The sequence below is a fragment of the Panthera uncia genome, chromosome B1, assembly GCF_023721935.1.
Source record: "Panthera uncia isolate 11264 chromosome B1, Puncia_PCG_1.0, whole genome shotgun sequence".
Lineage (NCBI taxonomy): Eukaryota > Metazoa > Chordata > Mammalia > Carnivora > Felidae > Panthera > Panthera uncia.
In genome coordinates, this window is record NC_064811.1 from 158917660 (window position 1) to 158939008 (window position 21349).

The window sequence follows — 21349 nt, forward strand, 5'->3', positions numbered from 1 at the left end:
CAAAACAATTTTGGAAAAGAAGAATAAAGTGGGAAAAAACATTCTTCCCAATGTCAAAGATTGCCACACAGTTACAATAATCAGAACAGTATAACAATGAAGAAAATGACACATAGATAAATGAACAAAATAGAGAAGTGAGAAATACACTAACACAAAAATTTCCAATTAATTATTGATGAAGGAACAAAAACAATTCAAAAGACAAGTGAATGCTTTTTCAAAGAATTATGGTGCAGCAATTGGAGATGTGTTAATCAAAAAGTTAACCTCCCACCCTTTACAAAATGTAACTCAAAATGGATAATGGACTTAAATGTAAAACACAAAACTGCATCTTTTAGAAATGTCATGGCAGAAAATCTTCGGGACTTAAGGTTGATAAAGAGTTCATACACTGGGCACCAAAAGCATGATCCATTAAGGAAAAGAAGTAGACTTTATCAGAAAAAGAATTAATATTTGGGGTCTGAGGGTAAACAAATTACAGACATGGAAAAAATGTATTCAAATTATCTATCTATCTATGAAACCAGAAAACCAAAAAAAAAAAAAAAAAAAAACCAAAAAAACCTCTAAAAATTCAATATTTAAAAAAACACAGTCTAATTAGAAAATGGGCAAAGACATGAACAGATTTTCACTGAAGAGAACATACAGACGCCAAATAAACACATTAAAGACATTCAACATCATTACCCATTAGGGAAGTTCAAATTAAAACTACAATTAATACATACCTAATAGAATGACTAAAAAAACCCAAAAACCAAAAACCAAAAAGCAAAAAAAAAACAAAACAAAAAACCAGTGATATCACCAAATATTAGTGAGGATGCCAAAACAATGGGTCATTCATATACTGTTGGTAAGAATGTCAAATGTTACAGTCACTCTGAAAAATAGTTTGGCAGTTGCTTTTAAATCTATAAATGGATTATTATTGACCCAGAAATTTCACTTTTGAGGATGTTTCCCAGGGAATTCAAATTTTACTTTCATTCAGAATTTTCCACACGTGTGCATTGGAGATCTATTCATAGTAGCTAAAAATTGGCAAATATCCATCAGTAGTTTGATACATCTGTACAAAAGAACACTAGTCATCAATAAAAAGGCATGAAGTATTCATACTTGCAACAATTTGGATGCAGTTCATGGAAATTACAGAAGAGAAAGAAGCCAATCTCCAAGAGATATAAACTGTATGATTCCATATGTATAACATCCGTGAAATAACATAAGAGAGATGGCAGTTTAGCTATTATCAGGAGTTAGCAATGGCAGAAAAGGGGATCAGTGTAGCTATATAAAGGGGTAACATTAGGAGCCATATAGTGATGATACACTTCTGTATTTTGATTGTGGTGGTGGTTACACAAACTTGAACATATGGTAAAACTGCATGAAACTGAATACCAACACCCACATATGCACTCATACACACACACACACACACACACACACACACAATATAGATGTATACTAGTGAAATCTGAATAAGGTCTGTGATTTTAATAATGTCCCTTTCCTTGTTTTGCTACTGTACTATAGTATTAAAATATGTTAAAACTGACAGAGTCTGAGTAAAGGGTACATAGGACTTCCATCTGCACTTTTTTGCAGCTCTTTGTGAATCTATAATTATTTCAACATAAAAAGTTAAATAAAAATCACAGAGGGATATCATTGGACATCTACAACTGGCAAAACAAAATCAAAGCAAACCAAACAAAAATGACAACATTGAGTGCTTGTGAAATGTTCAACATCCATGCAGAGAAACTGGAACTCTCATTGATAAATGCAAGGAAGGAAAACTGGTACATTCACGTTAGAAAATAGTTTCGCTATTTTTTTCCTTTTTTTTTTAAAGTTTATTTTGAGAGAGAATGTGTGGGTGTGGAGGAGGGACAGAGAGAGAAAGAGAGAGAGAATCCCAGCCAAACAGGCTCCACACTTTCAGCATGTAGCCTGATGCTAGGCCTGAACTCACAAGTTGTGAGATCATGACCTGAGCTGAAATCAAATTGGACACTTAACCAACCAAGCCACCCAGGCACCCCAAAGCTATTTCTTGTAAAATTAAAAATACACTTGATAAAAAGTAAACACTTAATAAATGACCCAGAAATCTTAGTCCTTGGTGTTTACCAGCCAAACGGTGAAAATTTACGTATACACAAAAGTCTATGTGCACATGTTTATAGCAGGTTTATTTAAAATTGCCCAAATCTAGAAATAACCCAAATACCTTTCAATGGCTGACTGGATAAGCAAATAAGAATGCATCATTTCAATATAGAAGCCTACTTAACAATAAAAGAATGAGCTATTAGGGAGCGCTTGGCTGGATCAGTTGGTATAGCACACAACTTTTGATCTCAGGGTTACCAGTTCATGCCCCACATTGGGCCTGGAGCCTACTTAACAAACAAACAAAACAAAACAAACAAAGAAACAAATGAATGAACTCTTAAACAGGAATATGACCTATGACAACAGGAATGGATCTGAAATGCATATGTACTGCAAATGACATTCTGAACAAGGGAAATCTATAGGGACAAGAACAGGTAATTTGTTTCCAGGAATCGGCAGTGGGGCATGAACACAAAAGAGCAGCCAGTGGGAACTATTGAGGTGAAAGATCTATTGTGCATTGTGACTGCGGTGTTGGGAACAAAAGTCTGCGCTTTTTTCAATACTCATTGAATTATATCCCACAGAGCGAATGTCACTGTGTATCATTTTTTAAAACCCAAAGATGTTTAATAAAAAATATTTAAAAAGAGACAAGGGTTTAAGATTTTTTTCAAAATTTACAAAGCCATATTAACCTATGGATTCAAGAATCACAGCCAACCTAAACAGGATAAATTCAAAAAGAAACATGTCTTGATAAATTGTAGTGAAACTGGAAAATCATATAAACATGTAAAATAAAAATGTATAACATAAAAACATATAAAAGAAGTATAAAAAATATAAAAGAAACATTAATCAGAAGAATAATAAGAATGGCACTGTAGGGGCTCCTAGGTGGCTCATTTGGTTGAGCATATGACTCTTGATTTCAGCTCAGATCATGATTCCAGGGTTATGGGACCAAGCCCCACAGTGGCCTCCACACTCAGCGTGGAGCCTGCTTAAGATTCTCTCTCTCTTTCTCTCTCTCCTTCTGCCCCTGTCCTCCAAATACATTCTCTCTCTCTAAAAAAAAAAAAAAAAAATGACACTGTATTCTCATCAGAAGATATAAGCTAGAATCAAAGATTACATCTTTGAACTACTGAAAGAAAAACTTCTCAGTGTAGAATTATTTAATTCCAGTGAAAATAGTCTTTGGAAATTAAGACATTTTTATAAAACTTTTAAAGACAAAAGCTGAGACAATTGGCCACCACAAGGTACAAACAAAAAGAAATATAAAAGGAAGTTTTTTCAGAGAGAAAAAAATGACCCACATGGAAGAGTTGAAAAGCCCTTGATAACTGCAAATGGATGGGTAAATGTAAATATTTATATTAAAAATCTTTAAAATTTCATTATCTATTCAAGGCAATATAACAATCTATTATCAGATTTATGACATATATAAATAAAGTATAAAAGTACAAATGATGGAAAGACATTAATGAAATTATACTGCAAAGATTTTTACATTTTGAAGTTTAGAAAGAACAAATATGCTTATATATGTTCATAAATGTTCCCCAAATATTTTTTAAATGTTTTGTACCATCTACTATCCATATGCTATGGATACTTAAATTTAAATTAAATAAAGTAAAATAAAATGGAAATTTAGGTTCCTCATTGCACTATCTATGTCAGGTGCTCTATAACCACACAGTCAGTGAAGATGCAGACCATTTCTGAAAGGGGAGAAAGCTCTTTGAAACACACTCATCTGGATACTAACTTCCCTTACTCCAAAACCCATTATCAATACTTCCTCCTGGTGATAATGGTGATGGTTTACAATATGGAGGAGTATATCCAACATCACAGTGACAATGAAGCAAATTATTGCAAACCTGAAACCAAAACCAAATAAAAAATAAGAACATTTTATGTACAACATAAAAATTAAATGCATTGTTCTGTTAGTCAATGTAAATTATTAAAGTATTGTAATTTGTATATTTATTTTAATGTGGCAAATATTTTTAAAATAAAATATAACAAATTCCCATGCATTAACTTTTTAAATGTCATTAAGATTTTCTTTTGTCTCATATGTTTTCAAATAAAAGAACCTTCATGATAAAACTGAAATGCCTTATTCCAAAAAGGCACAAAATTATGAATCAAAAAATTATACTAATCATCAGTGAAATGTAAATCAAAACCACAATGAGATATAACCTCACAACAGTCAGAATGGCTAGTATCAAAACAATAATAAATAATAAGTAAGTAAGTAAATAAATAAATAAATAAATAAATGAAAAAAGAAAAAAAACAAGTGTTGGTGAGAATGTGGAGAAAAGGGAACCATTGTGCACTGTTGGTGAGAATGTAAATTAGTGCAGCCACTGTCAAAAACAGTATCGAGTTTCCCCCAAAATTAAAAATAGAACTATCATACAATCCAGTAATTCTACTACTGAGTATTCACCCAATGAAAACAAAATCACTAATTAGTATATTGCACTCTTTTGTTTATTGCAGCATTATTTACACTAGCAAAGATATGGAAGCAACCTAAATGGCTATCAGTAGATGAATGGATAAATATGCAGTATATCTAAACAATGGAGTGTTACACAGCCATAAAAAAGAAGAGATCTTCCCATTTGTGTCAAGTTGGATGGATCTAGAAGATATTGTGCTAACTGAAATAAGTCAGACTAAGAAAGACAAATACCATATGATTTCATTCCTATGTGGAATCTAAAAAAAATAAATGAATAAACAAAAAAGCAGGATTAAATCTGTAAATACAGAGAACTGGTGGTTGCCATAAAGGGGAACAGGTGGGGGTAATGGGCAACATGTGTAAAGAGGAGTGGGAGATATAGGCTTCCAGTTATAGAATGAACAAATCATGGGGCTAATAGGTACAGCAGAGGGAATATATTCAATGATACTGTAATAGCAAATGATAGCTACATTTGTGGTGAGCATATCATAATACAGAGTTGTTGAATCACTATATTCTACACCTGAAACTAATGTAACACTGTTTGTCAATATATTTCAATTAAAAAATTATAAAATAGAAGTTAATATTTATTTTGAATTGTGCTAGGTTTAAAAATAGTGGTTATAAAAACAAACTTTTCCAAAAATTGGGGAAAAAAACAAAAGGAGAAGCTTCCTTAATGAGACACAGATACCTAAATGTATTTTGCTAGAAATAGGAAGGTTAGAAAATACCTATACATGTAATTGAAAGAAGGGTCAGAAGCAGTAGGTTCATAGAAAAAAATTAATAAGAAATTAAATTAAAATTAAATAAGAAAGGATAGAAATAGAAAAGAAACTGTTAATAATAGGACATGTAAGTAATTTGGGAGAAATTTTTGATATAAGACACGCAGGCAGGTCACTTTATTCCTGGATTATTATATAAAATTTGAAGCATCAATATGGCAGGAGACACTAGCCACAAAATTAAAGCCAAATTTATGTTCAAAAAAACAAACTACAAAATTTCTATTCCCTAGTAGATAATTTCACAGTGGATGAACAAATTAAAATGCAAATGGAAAATACGTCTATGCATACATGCTTAAAAACCATATCATTAGGTAAATACAAATTAACAATGGATTTAGCATGTTAAAAGTGATTTACAAAAACTGAGATGCTAGTCTGGCCAGAATTTGAGGAAATGCATATTTTTATACCTGATAGGAGAGAGCAAAAATTGGTATAATATGCGTTAAACACAATATAATATTTATAAAAATTTAAATAGTACATCAATGTGGCCAATAATATTTCATTAAAAATTTTACAAGAAGTCAGATGAATGTGCAAATGTTACTGTACCCGATGTCCATTGTCCCACTACTTGTAATAGTTAAGTTAAAATTTAACATCCAAAAGTCCATCAGTGAAGGACTTTTCAAATATAGTATGGAGGACATACAGGGAAATAAATTGAAGTCACTAAAGGATGAAAGAGATCTGAATAGACAAGAAACTCTGCTCTCACAAAAATATTAGATCATAATATTTTGATATAAATATATTGTGTGTCTAAATATATATCAGTACACATACACTCAACCATAAGCATACTTACATGTATGCATAAATATGTATGAATAATCCTTAATAAATTCATTTCCTAAGTATCATAATCTTGATATAAATTATAATAGATTACACTTCATATTGCATTTCTGTACAAAGTTCAAAGCTCATGAGGCCTAAAACAATAGCACATAAATCATGTACATACGTATAAATAATGGAATCCAATTTCCTTATTTAACTGAAAGTTTTCAACATAATTTCTATGTCAAATAATTCTGAACCATATTATCTTGGAAAATATTATTGATGTGAACTAAAATTACTATATGTAGAAATGAAATAAACATTACATACCCCATGTCCACTGCAATTTGTAACTGAGTCACAATTTACTCTCTTTGGGTATGATTCCTTAGGAGTGCACCGTCCCCGGTCACAAAACTAAAATGTTAAAACAGCCAACAACAAAAATTTTAAATGTAAAGCCATGAATCGAGCAATTGTACTTTGTACAAAAATTTAATGCACAATATACTTTATATTTATCCTTCATATACTATATATTTATATTATCATATTATATTATATTATATATATTATATTATTTATATTATATTATATATTATTATACATGTATGTTTATATATACATAAATAACATGATTTGGAATTTCATGAGATCTACTCATTCTAAAAGAAGAACTTGGGAGTCCAAGCGGTATGCTATTATTTTACCACATATAAAATTTAGAGAATGAGATACTATGTTTTTCCCAGGAGTACAGCTGTGAGATTATTGATACGAATTATTAATTATTATAAGAATAAAAATAGCCACCTTGTACTGACCATTTTTAATAAGCTAGGATCTGTCTTTGCACTTTCTATATATTTTTATAATATACACTAATACACACTCAAAGCAAATATTTTTATCCACATTTTAGATTTGATGAGAATAAATCTACTCTTCTAAGTTCAAGCACAAGTTATTGACAAATGCAATATTCAGTGCAAGAACTACTTTCGTCACAGAGCGACATATTGATCAATGCTAAATAGCAGTGTTCCTGTCATTTTTATATTTTTTCCAACTTTAATGATAATGTCTCTTATCTTTCAAATTAGCAGTGTGACCTAGAGCAAGTACTTTAATCCCTCCATATCTCTGTTTATCCATCTTTGAATTTGGAACAGCAATTATACCCAAATTTTATAAAAGTGTAGGTTATAAGGATGAAATAATTTGTTAGACATAAAGGAACAAAAGTAGTGTCTGGTACATAGTAAATGATCACTAAACACAGAAAGTATTTTAATTATTGTTTATTTGACCTGATTTTTATGTAAGCTCTATGTTAATATTGCTTTATCCAAATTTTAATTTAATTTGAATATCTTTAGGGAAGTCTGTAAAAATTTCTGCTGGCTTTTCTCAGGTTATCTGATAGAATATATATTATATGATGAATAGTCTTAAAAATCATTGTTTCCTATCACCATTAACCAATCATCATCATAAAGGTAAGAATATCAGCTTGTTCAGTAACTGGAAGTGCTCTGATGAAGCCAGCAAGAATAACAAAAATTTTGAACAAACCAGCATTACCTGTGCACAAAATCATTTTCATTCTAGTGCTCCTTAAACATTGTCATTGAGGCAATAATAACTAGTCATATTTCCCTGCGCTGTCTTTAGGGGAAAAATAAGCTGGAAAAGTTAAGACTCATGCTTCTAATATAATTTCCTGCAGGTAAAAGGGTCAATTTGCAGCTGGCTCTTTTGTAATGACAGCAAAAGCAAGAGACATTACAAAAGTAGTTAGGCCTGGGCAGTGGTTGAGATATGTTTTGAATATAAACTAATATACAAGATTCCTTCCTTGAACAAGATACATGGTGTCCCAGAAGCAGTCATACCATGTTTCAAAGAAAAAAAAAACACATAAAAACAACATAAGTAAATACATATTTCCTAAAGAGAAATGTGAATTACATGTAAGCATATTTTTGTATAGTCCCAGGTATGAGTAAGATAAAAGGAGTTAATTTTATTCATTTATTCATTGATTAGCTTATCTAATTTTGGACAAATGCCCCAAACATACTTCTTTTCAAGTTTGAAATGAATGTGTTGAGATATGTTCATCTTCCCTGGCCTACGTACGTGAACTAGAATCATTTCCCCTGTTCTAAGTCTTATAAATTAAAAAATTAAAAAGCTTTCTATCATATCCAATATTAAGCAAATTTGCATTGCTGGAATATGCCTATCTCCATGCAGTATACTCTTACCCACTATATAACAGTATTAAATATATGAGTGTTTTATTTATACCTTCATTATGATTAATAAGGAGATATATTTTTCTTCCTGTTAATAAAAAAATAAGAAATAAAGTCTCCCCTCTCTCCCTCCTTCTCTTGCTATCTATCAAGATAATTTTTACAGGGGCACCTGGATGGCTCAATCAGTTAAGCATCTGACTTTTGGTTTCAGCTCAGGTCATGCATCTCACAGCTTCATGGGTTCGAGCCCCATGTTTGTCTCTCTGCTGACAGGGAGAGGCCTGGCTGGGATTCTCTCTCTCTGCCCCTCTCCCACTCATGCTGTCTCTGTCTCTCTCAAAATAAATAAATAAACTTAAAAAAAAAGATAATTTTTACAAAGGACCCACCTTTAGTGAGGGAAAAGTAAAGAAATCTTTCCTTTCCAACCACTCTGAAATCAACTAAACAAGAGAGAATTACACATGAAAATACAGTATAACTTTGATGAATTTTTAAAATAACCACAGGAAAATTCCAGTTCAAACTCACAGATATGGCACTCAAAATAGCTCCCCTTTTCCTAATTAATGCAAATAAAGGATCATCAGAAAGAGGCAATTGGAAGATAAAAGATTTAAGAACTTCCTGGGATTTTGAAATAAAATGAAGTCCACTAATGGATAAAATGAGGCGAGGAAGCAACATCATCAAATACAATGGTAAAAGAGAGAGCCTGGTTGATCAACTTCGAATGCTCTGGAGGAGCTGCAGCCTGAGTAAGAAGGAAAAGCAGAGGAAGAAGAGCCAAAAAGGCAGGTAGGGAAGGGTGGCTAAAATGCAGAATTTTCAATGGAAGTCTGTCCACAAAACTACAGAAGTAGATAGCTCTCATATTCACTACTCATCTCTCCTTTCTCTCAATTACAAAATGCAGTCAACACAACACTTTTATCCCAAGGGAGATTATTTAGAAAGGTATTTTGTTTCCGAAAGCAACTGAATTAATGGTCACTATAGAATTTCGACGTTTCAAGCGGTCTGTCCTCTAGAAGAGTTCCTATCCAATTAAACTACTGGAAGTATAGGGTGTCTGGATGGCTCAGTTGGGTAAGCATCTGACTCTTGATTTTGGCTCAGGTCATGATTTCAGCTCAGATCACGATCTCACAGTTTGTGAGTGTGAGCCCTGCATCAAGCTCTGTGCTATGTCAGCATGGAGCCTCCTTGGAATTCTCTCTCCCTCTCTCTCTGTCGCTACCCCACTGATGCTCTCTCTCTCTCTCTCTCCCTCTCTCTCTCTCTCTCTCAAAATAAAGATATAAATGTAAAAATTTTTTAAATAAAAAAAATAATAAACTACTGGAAGTATCATGGCCTAAAAGCCAGTTTCTGAAATGAAGGCTGTCATGTGACAAAGCCTTGTCACATGGAGAAGGCTGCCGATTCGTTTTTTGGGTTTTTTTTGTTTTTGTTTTTGAGTTAAAAATGGTGTGGGAGTAAAAAGTCATGCCAGCTTCTACTGAACCAAGTAGGAAAAATCAGTCTTCCTTCTGCCCTGCCCTTCCCTTCCCTTCCCTTCCCTTCCCTTCCTTTCCCCTCCCCCTCCTCCCTCATTCCTTTCTTTGTTTTCCCTCCATGGGGACATTAGCCAGTTGGGCATAGGCTTATGATCAGACTTCCCAGGCAAAGAATCACTGCTGGAGAGATGAGTGAATTGATCTGTAAAGCTTAAAAGCTTTACATACAAGCTGGTTGGAACAAACCAGCATAGCAAGCTTCTGTGGTATTTGCATGTCTTATTCCTATACTGTTTTATTTCAATTGTTATCATTGTAATCATTTGTAATACAAAAAATTGTATTTTTTCCTGTACATGTAATTTCACTATCACTACTTTTAAGATTCTTTTTCTTGGTCTTTAATTGTCAGTTTGATTATGCTATATCCTACTGTGGATCTCACTGGCTTCATCCTACATGATGTTCTTTCAATTTTTTGCATCTGTGTGTTTACACCTTTTGCCAAATTTGGAAACATTCCAAGCATTACTCCCTGAAATACTTTTCCATCCTTAAAATCTTTCTCTTATTCTCCTAGGATCTTAGAATGGCTTTTATCATGACAAAAAGCAATAGAAAATGTTTGCAAAGATGTAGAGAAAATGGAACCCTGGTGCATTATTGGTGGAAATGTAAACCATTGCAGCCACTATGGAAAATATTATGGATGTTGTTACAAAAATTAAAAATAGAAACATCACATGATCCAGCAATTCCACTTCTGAGTATTTATCAAAGTAAATTAAAACATGTAACTCAAAAATATATGTGTACCTTCATGTTCACTGCAGCATTATTTAGATTAGCTAAGATATGTAAGCAATCTAAATGTTCACTGATGAATGAATGGATAAAGGAAATGTAGCAAATATACACAAAGAAATATTATCCATCCATAAAAAGGAATTAAATCTTGCCATTTGTGACAACTTGAACAGAACTTGAGAACATTAGCTGATTGATATAAGTCAGACAGAGAAAGACAAATACTGTGTGACCTTATGTGTATGTGTAATTTAAACAACAAAAACAACAAAACCCAAGCTCTTTGATGCAAGGAATGGATTGGTGGCTGCCAATGGTGAGAGCTTGGGAAAGTGGGTAAAATGGGTGAACAGGGTCAAAAATTACAAACAGGGTCAAAATTACAGTTTGTAAATAAATAAGTCATGGAGGTTACAATACTATGGTGACTGCAATTAATAACACTGTATTGCATATTTGAAACTTGCTAATAGAGTAAGTCTTGAAAGTTCTCATCACGATAAAAAAAATTTCATAACTATGTACAGTAATGGATGTTAACCAGATTTCTTTTGGTGGTCATTTCACAATATGTATAAATATTGAACCACTATGTTGTACATCTGAAACTAAGTTAATGTTATATTTCAATTATATGTCAATTAAAAATAGTAACAAATAATTTTTAAAAACCAATAAAAATGTGTAATAATATATTTTGACATTATACACATTTCTAAATCACTTTCCGGATAGTATATGCTAATTTATACTTGTTTTAGGATGATAAGTTATGCTTCCCATCATCAATTATTATTTTCAACTCCTAACTGATTAGAAAAAACAATAACTGGATGTTCATTTACTTTATTTACTTCACCAAGCTAGAAGCACACCGAATCTCACTGTTCAAAAGTTTTTACAGTGTTCAGTCTCCAGTTACACCACTTCCCTTCCCGAAGGTTGTGATGAGGCTAAAAGTTCCAACCCTCTAATCTCTTGGTCTTATTGGTTATCAGCTCCATCATACAGCTATCTAGAGACCCCATCCTGTCACTTCATTAGCATAAATTCAGTTTGATTGGAAGAAGCTCTTTACGATTAACAAAAAGCATTCATTATCACTAGGGAAATTCAAGGGGTTTAGGAGCTCTTGTACCAGAAAATCAGGGAAAAAGACCAAATTATTTTTTTTTTTAATTATTTTTTTTTTCAACGTTTTTAATTTATTTTTGGGACAGAGAGAGACAGAGTATGAACGGGGGAGGGGCAGAGAGAGAGGGAGTCACAGAATCGGAAACAGGCTCCAGGCTCCGAGCCATCAGCCCAGAGCCTGACGCGGGGCTCGAACTCACGGACCGCGAGATCATGACCTGGCTGAAGTCGGACGCTTAACCGACTGCGCCACCCAGGCGCCCCAAAGACCAAATTATTTTTGTGTATTATACCACCTTTATGCCACTAGAATGATTTTTCCAATCAATTAATGATTAAATTAGCTGATAAATTTATGTACTTAATCTCTCACTTTTATAGTAAACATTTTGTCAGTTTGTCTTAAGTGATCTTTAAAGGGATGACATGTTACTTTATAAGGTAGTCAGCACCAGTGTGTTCATTTGTAATTATTTTATTATTTTTATGTAAGAATAAGTTTTCTAATTTTGACATAAATTTAATATTCATTTCCATTTTCCTCAATTTTTCATTTCTTAAAATATTTCATCTCAATGTTAAGTATCTAAATTTCAACATGAGATACTTGAGTAATGTTTTACCTTAGTTAACGAATATTTCAATGGTACAAAGGACACACACAAATCATTTATTGTTTCTTAAGCTGTTTAAGAAAAATAAAAGCAAAGCTTGAGATCCATTTTATTATTATGTCTTGTGAAAGGGCCAAATTTTTAATAAGTATTATGCTTTTGGAAGAAGAATTAGGGAAGTTGGTTAATGAGCAAATACCTGTTTTACTTTCATTACAACCAAATCAATTATTCTTGTCAATTATAGCAGTACTAAATGCTTTGCTTTTTTTGCTTTCTTTGTTTTTCTTATTATTCAGGTTGTTTTAACCTACTCTTTGGTGTATTATTTGATTCTTTTTTGTTATTTATATAAATTTTTGCAGACCAGATCCTGGCCTAATGAAGAGGCTAATATTCTGCAGTGTGAGAAAATAAGTTCTAATATCTATAGCAAAATTCATAATAAACAAAATGATAGTGAAGCAAGTGCTCCTTTGACCAATAGAAATCTTAAACTTTAAATCTTAAGATCATTATGTAGGAACCAAAATTTGTAATATTAATTGTAAAAAAAAGTTAAGGTCTTTGTCTCTCTCTCTCATGTGTGTGCACATGTGCACTCACACACACACACACACACAGACATCCACACACCGTATATATAATCAAGTCAAATTTTTATTTACCATATTTGGACCACACATAGTGCCATTCGCTGTATATGTAATATCATCTGTTACATGTGCTGTTGGTATTCTTAAATATGCGGAGATACACACATGGCCTTCCATGTAAGTATATTGAACATCAAATTTTTTAAATGGTATTACTTCTAAACGTGTCCAATGACAAACTATCTTTCCACAAAGGATATCCCTGGCAATATAAGGAAGAAACAATTATCCATATGTCACTTAAGGACAAAAAATATTAGGGAAATAATAGTTCAAATATGAGGGTAATTGAAAATGTTACTAGATCATAGCACCAAGCTATTCAGAATATAAACAATCTTAAGAAGTGCAACATAAATATTTATCTGTATATAATACATTCACCTCTCATTTGCATTAAGCAACTCTTTGCAGCACAAACACACAAACAAAATTGGAAAATTTATAATTTTCTAAATACACACTTAAAATTACAATACTTTCGTCCACAGTTTCCAAAATCATCTTCCTGAAGATTCACTTCTTGTGTACATAGAGAAGTAGAACCCTTTGCAACTGAAAATATAAATAAAGTTCCAATTACTCATCTTTAAAACATTAAAAGCTAAAAGTGTGGTAAATTAATATAGAGACATCTAGACAACAGCAATGCTCAGTCAGTGTCAGGTACTATAAACTTTTGGTATCATCTACTGGCTACACAATAAGAACCATGAAAAACTCCCACTTGAGAATAGGAAAATTGCTATCATAGTGAAGCAATGACTAAGAAATCAAACCATCATTACTCTCCTATCTATAATTCTAATATTCTACTCATTTTCCATCAACTACATGAAATTTGACTAATATCTTATTCTTTTGGCATAGGTCAAAGTTGTTTTGATTTGTAATTTTATTTTCAAATTTGAACTTACACAAACAATACCTTTTATCATGGTTACAGGATGGATTACTGACTTTAGAAAAATATAGTTTGAAAATGAACCACTGAGGAGCCTACACAGGAAAGACAAATCCCATGATATCTGGTTTTGAAAGCAAGAGGGCCAAATTTTGTGAATTCTTACAACCAGCAGGACTTAAAACCCAGAACTTTATTTTATTTTATTTTATTTTATTTTATTATTTTTTCAAATATATATATATATATATATTTTATTTCCAATATATGAAATTTATTGTCAAATTGGTTTCCATACAACATCCAGTGCTCATCCCAAAAGGTGCCCTCCTCAATACCCATCACCCACCCTCCCTCCCCTCCTTCCCACCCCCCATCAACCCTCAGCTTGTTCTCAGTTTTTAACAGTCTCTTATGCTTTGGCTCTCTCCCACTCTAACCTCTCTTTTTTTTTTTTTTCCTTCACCTCCCCCATGGGTTTCTGTTAAGTTTCTCAGGATCCACATAAGAGTGAAAACATATGGTATCTGTCTTTCTCTGTATGGCTTATTTCACTTAGCATAACACTCTCCTGTTCCATCCACGTTGCTACAAAGGGCCATATTTCATTCTTTCTCATTGCCACGTAGTACTCCATTGTGTATATAAACCACAATTTCTTTATCCATTCATCAGTTGATGGACATTTCGGCTCTTTCCATAATTGGGCTATTGTTGAGAGTGCTGCTATAAACATTGGGGTACAAGTGCCCCTATGCATCAGCACTCCTGTATCCCTTGTAAAACCCAGAATTTTAAAACTCAGTGGCTAGGCTCTGGTTGAACCCAGAGGGCATTAGGAAGCTGAGTCCCTAGTCTTAGAAAGCAGGACAAACAGCCAGCAGAGATACAACAGGGAAGCAGCAGTCTGAAAACTGCCAGGGACAGACAGGAGGGAGAGTGATTTATTCATCTTGGAGCATGGTCTAGGAAGGCAAGGATCATGAGGAAATGCCTCCAGGAACAAAGGAGCTAGACGTTGCCATTTTCCTCCCCCAGCCCCCACCATAAACACAGGGCCACCTGCAGGAAACAGCAATGGTGCCACCATTTGCTACCTAAGCCCAAACCCCCTGTGCTTCAGTGGATCAGCCCTTCTCAGTCATGCTTGCCTCAGTCCCAGTGCTGTGGGCCCCCTCCCCCAGAAGACCAGTGAAAACTCCAACAACACCTAGTCAACTGACCCACATGTTTTGTGGGACCTCAGTTCCTGTAGTGTTGGTGGTAGCAGGTCTCTTTCTCAAGCAGACCGGCTCACACCATGTTAAAATGTGCTGCACCCAGCCATGGACCAAACACTGCCCACAACAAAAAAAGATCCTCTGCAGACAACTGTACTGAAGGAAGAAAGAAGCAGGGCACAGGTAGCACACATAGCAGACATTCCCTAAAGCATCAGGTCCTGGGGAACAAGGGACACTGTACTGCAAGGTACTAAAGGACTACTTCTTCATAAGGCCATTACCTTCAATAGCAAGATTCATAGTTGACTTACCTAACACAGAGAACCAAACACGGGGTTAGACAAAATGAGGAGACAAAGGAATGTGTCCTAAATGAAAGAAATGTGTCCTAAACGAAAGACCAAACCACAGCAAAAGACCTAACCAAAACAGAAATAAGTAACATGCCTGATAGAGAATTTAAAGTAATAATTATAGAGATACTCTCCGCACTTGATAAAAGAGTAGAGAATATCAGTGAAACTCTTAATAAGGAGATAAAAAAGAACCAATCAGAGATGAAGAGCAAAATAAATGAAATTAAAAATATACCCGATAGAATAAGTAGCAGGCTAAATGAAACAAAAGAAAGAATTCATAGCCTGCAAAATGGAGTACAGGAAAGTAATCACGCTGAACAAATGGGAGTAAAAATAATTATGCAAATTGAGAATACTCTTAGGGAACTTAGTGACTGCATCAAGTATAAAACATTCACATCCTGGAAGGAGAGAGAGAAACGGGAGCAGAAAATTTATTTGAAGAAATAATAGCTGAAAATAATTGACAGTAATACAATAGTAGAGAAATTTAATACCTTACTTACATCAATGGACAGATCATCCAAACAGGAATACAACAAGGAAACAGTGGCTTTGACACTGAATAACACACAGGACCAGGTGGATTTAATGGATATATTCAGAACAATTCATACTAAAACAGCAGAATACATATTCTTTTCAAGTGCACATAAGACATTCTCCCCAATATGTCATACATTAGCCCACAAAACAAGCCTCAAGAAATTCAAGAAGATAAAAGTCAGACCCTGCATCTTCTCTGACTACAATGCTATGAAATTGGAAGTCAGCCACAAGAAAAAAATCTGGAAAGGCCACAAATACATGGAAGTTAAATAACATGTTACTAAACAATGAATGGGTCAACCAAGAAATCAAAAAGCATACAGAAACAGATGAAAATGAAAACACAACACTCTCTGGGATGCAGAAAAATCAATTCTAAAAGGAAAGTTTATAGCAATACAAGGCTACCTCAAGAAGCAAGAAAAACCTCAAATAAACAGCCTACTTTGCACCAAAAGAGAGAGAAAAAGAATAACAAATAAAACCCCAAACCAGCATAAAGAAGGAAATAATAAAATTAGAGCAGAAATAAATTATATAGAAACTAAAACACAAAAACAAAAACAAACAAACAAACAAACAAAAACAAATCAATAAAACCAGGAGCTGATTCTTTGAAAAAAATCAATAGAATGTATAAAACCCTAGCCAGACTCATCAAAAAATAGAGAGGACCCCCCCCCCCGCTCCTGCCAAAAGATCAGAAATGAAAGAAGAGAAATGAAGGAGGAGAAATAATAATGAAAACAGAAAGGATTGCAAGAGAATATTATGAAAAGTTATATCCCAACAAATTGGACAACCAGAAGGAATGGATAAATTCTTAGAAACATATAACCTACCAAAACTGAAGCAGGAAGAAACAGAATATTTGAACAGATCTATTATCAGCAATGAAATTGAATCAGTATAAAAAAACAAAAACAAAACAAAACAAACAAACAAAAATCTCCCAACAAACAAAAGTTGAGGACCAAATGGCTTCACAGAAGAATACTACCAAACATGTAAAGAAAAGTTAATACCTATTCTTTACAAACTATTCCAAAAAATAGAAAGAAGGAAAACTTCCCAATTCATTCTATGAGACCAACATCACCCTGATACCAAAACCAGATAAAGACACCACAAAAAAAGAGAATTACAGGACAATATCTCAGATGAACATAAAGCAAACATCCTCAACAAAATACCAGCAATCTGAATCCAACAATATTTTTTTTTATTTTTTAAAAAAAATTTTTTAACGTTTATTTATTTTTGAGACAGAGAGAGACAGAGCATGAACGGGGGAGGGTCAGAGAGAGAGGGAGACACAGAATCTGAAACAGGCTCCAGGCTCTGAGCTGTCAGCACACAGCCCGACGCGGGGCTCCAACTCACCCACCATGAGATAGTGACCTGAGCCGAAGTCGGCCGCTTAATGGACTGAGCCACCCAGGCGCCCCTGAATCCAACAATATATTTAAAAAAAATTCACCAAAATATATATTTATATTTCACCAAAAATAAGTGGCATTTATTCCTGGGGTACAAAGGAGGTTCAACATTCACAAATCAATCAATGTGATGAATCACATCAAGAAGAGAAGGGGTAAGAACCATATGATCGTTTCAAGATGCAGAAAAAGCATTTGGCAAAGTACAACATCCATTAATGATAAAAATACTCAACAGGGTGCCTTGGTGGCTCAGTCAGCTAAGCATCTGACTTTGGCTCAGGTCATGATCTCACAGTTTGTGAGTTTGAGTCCTGCATCAGGCTCTGTGCTGACAGCTCGGAGCCTGGAGTCTGCTTCAGATTCTGTGTCTCCTCTGACCCTCCCCTGCTCACGCTCTGTCTCTCTCTGTCTCAAAAATAAATAATAAACATTAAAAAAAAAAACACTCAACAACGTAGGTTTAGACTATATAAAAGTCCTAGCCACAGCAATCAGAAAAAAAACAAAAAGAAATAAATGGTATCAAAATTGATAGGGAAGATGCAAAATTTTCACTATTTGCAGATGACATTATACTATATATAGATACTATATAGGTACTATATATAGATAACTCAGAAGATTCCACCAAAAAACTACTAGAACTGATAAATGAATTCAGTAAAGTCACAGGATACAAAACTATACACAGAGACCTACTGCTTTCTTATACACTAATAATCAAGAGGCAGAAAGAGAAATTAAGAAAACAACCCACTTATAATTGAACCAAAAACAATAAAATATCTAAGAATAAACTTAATCAAATAAGTGAAAGACCTGGTACCCTGAAAACTATCAAACACTGATGAAACAGATTCAGGATGTGACAAAGAAATGGAAAGACATCCCATGTTTATGGGTTGGAAAAATAAATATTGTTAAGCTGTCTATACTACCCAAAGCAATCTGCACACTTATTTCAATCTGTATGAAAATACCAACATTTTCCACAGAACTAGATCAAACAATCCTAACATTTGTATGGAAACACTAAAGACATCCAATAACCAAAGCAATAAAACAAAAACAAAAAGAAAACAAACAAAAAAACTAGAGGTGTCACAATTCCAGACTTCAAGTTATATTACAGAGCCAAAGTAATCAAACAGTATGATACTGGCACAAAAACAGACACATAGATCAATATAACAGAATAGAAAACCCAGAATGAACCCACAACCAAATGGTTAATCTTTGACAAAGCAGGGAAGAGTATCCAATGGGGAAAGGACAGAGGACAGTCCCTTCAACAAATGGTGTTGGGAAAACTGCACAGCAACACACACGAAAGAAAAGAAAAGAAAGGAAAGGAAAGGAAAGGAAAGGAAAGGAAAGGAAAGGGAAAAGAAAATAAAAGAAAGGAAAGGAAGGAAAGGAAAGGAGAGGAAAGGAAAGGAAAGGAAAGGAAAGGAAAGGAAAGGGGACCACTTCCGTACACCATACACAAAAATAAATTCAAAATGGATTAAAGACCTAAATGTGACACCTAAAACCATAAAAATCACTGAGGAGAACACAGCCAGTAACCTCCTTGGCATTGGCCATTGCAACATTTTTGTATATATGTCTCCTGAGGCAAGGGAAATAAAAGCGAAAATAAACTATTGGGACTACATCAAAAACAAAACAAAGCAATACAAAACAAAACAAAACAAAACAAAGCAAAAACAAAAAACCAAAAAAGCTTCTCCACAGTGAAGGAAACAATCAACAAAACTAAAAGGCAACCTGCTGAATGGGAGAAGATATCTGCAAACAACATATTCAATAAAGGGTTGGTACCCAAAATATATTTAAAAAACTGAGACAACACAATATCCAAAAAGAAAATAATCCAATTAAAAATGGGAAGAAGCTATGAACAGGCGTTTTTCCAAAGAAGACATACAGATGGTCAAAAAGACACAGGAAAAGGTGCTTACCATCACCACTCATCAGGGAAATGCAAATCAACACTACAATGAAATTATCACTTCACACCTGTCACAATGGCTAAAATCAAAACCACAAGAAACAAGTGTTCATGAGGATGTGGAGAAAAAGGAACCTTCTTGCACTGTTGGTGGGAATGCAAACTGCTATAGCCACTCTGAAAAAGTGTGGAGATTCCTCAAAAAGCTAAAAATAGAACAATCCTACAATCCAATAATCATACTACTAGGTCTTTACCCAAAAAGTACAAAAACATTAATTCAAAGAAATGCATGCACCTCTATGTTTATAGCAACACTATTTACAATAACCAAATAATGGAAGCAGCCTAAATGCCAATCAATAGATAAATGGATAAAGAAGTGGTATATATACAATGGAAGATTGTTCAGCCATAAAAAAAAAAAAAAAAAAAAGAATGAAATTTTGTCATTCACAATGACACGGATGGAACTAGAGAGTATAATGCTAAGTGAAGTAAGTCAGTCAGAGAAAGACAAATATCATATGATGTCACTCATATGTGGAATTTAAGAAGCGAAACAAAGGAGCAAAGGAAAAAAAGAAGAGGGAGAGGGATACAAACCAAGAAACAGACTCTTAACCATAGAGAACAAACAAGAGTCAACCAGAGGAGGTGGTTGGGGGAATGGGTGAAATAGGTGATGGGGATTAAGGAGTACACTTACCATGATGAGTACTGAGTAATGTTTGGAATTGTTAAATCACTGTATTGTACACCTGAAACTAATATAACTCTGTGTGCTAACTATACTGGGAAAAATACAAAATAAAATAATAAAAATGAACTTCAGAAAAAAAGTATACTATTACATTTTCCAAATAACTCTGCACACTGTCTATCTGTATCTTGGCATATTCCTTGAAAGCAATAGGCAGTGTTATTATTGCATGGTTGTAAATCAGCAGATATCACATCAGGTACACAAAACTCAGATGTTCCATTGCAAAATTCTGGAAAATCACACAGATCTTGGCTTTGTCGACACATAGTTCCCTTTACAGAGAGCTGTGAGACAAAGAAAAAGAATTATTTTTGTAAAGTAATAAACCAAAACTGTAAAAAAATTATGTAAGAAAAGTGTAGATCTATCACTTCTATTATTACCACGTTTTAACTACTTAAAGTCAAATTATGAATTTACTTGAAAACTCAAGATTAGAAAAAGCCCAAATGTCCATCAATGAATGAACAGGTTAACAAATTGTGGTATATTCATGCAATGGAATATTTTCAGCCATATAAAGGAGCACTGATACATAGGTTACAAGATGAATGAACATTCAACACTATGTTAAGTGAAGAAATCCATACACAAAGGTCACATATTCTATGCTTCTAACTTATATAAAATATCCAGAATAGGTTACTCCAGACAGAACACAAATTGGTGGTTGCCAGGACTGAGGGGAAGGAAGAAAGGAGAGCAAGTGCTTAATGCTCCAGGAGTCTCCTGTTTGACTGAGGAACTTGTTTTGGAACTAGATAGAGGTGGCAGTTGTATAACACTGTGAATGTACTGAGTATCACTAAATTGTTTCCCTGAAAATGGTAAATTTTATCGTACATGATTTTCACCTTAATTTTTTAAAAACTCTACCAAAAGTAAGAATTATTCCCTTTTTAAAGAACTTCCCTCTGGGATGTAGGGAAAGGGCAATGGGC

At 33.7% G+C, this 21349-nt stretch overlaps 1 protein-coding gene across 4 annotated transcripts in view; it reads right to left on the bottom strand.

Moving 5' to 3' along the window:
* The window catches only part of LOC125923288 (A disintegrin and metallopeptidase domain 3-like), a 114311-nt gene that overhangs the window by 11521 nt on the left and 81441 nt on the right, over positions 1-21349 (bottom strand). For 3 of the 4 annotated variants that reach the window (XM_049631476.1, XM_049631474.1, XM_049631475.1), the window contains 5 exons: positions 20497-20692; positions 13676-13766; positions 13224-13413; positions 6568-6654; positions 3926-4040 (listed from right to left, as the gene is read on the bottom strand). In XM_049631476.1, coding sequence (XP_049487433.1) covers positions 3926-4040; positions 6568-6654; positions 13224-13413; positions 13676-13766; positions 20497-20692 — 679 coding nt within the window. Of the gene's footprint in view, positions 1-3873; positions 4041-6567; positions 6655-13223; positions 13414-13675; positions 13767-20496; positions 20693-21349 lie in introns of all 4 variants that reach the window. The other variant, XM_049631477.1, reaches the window with a different exon arrangement.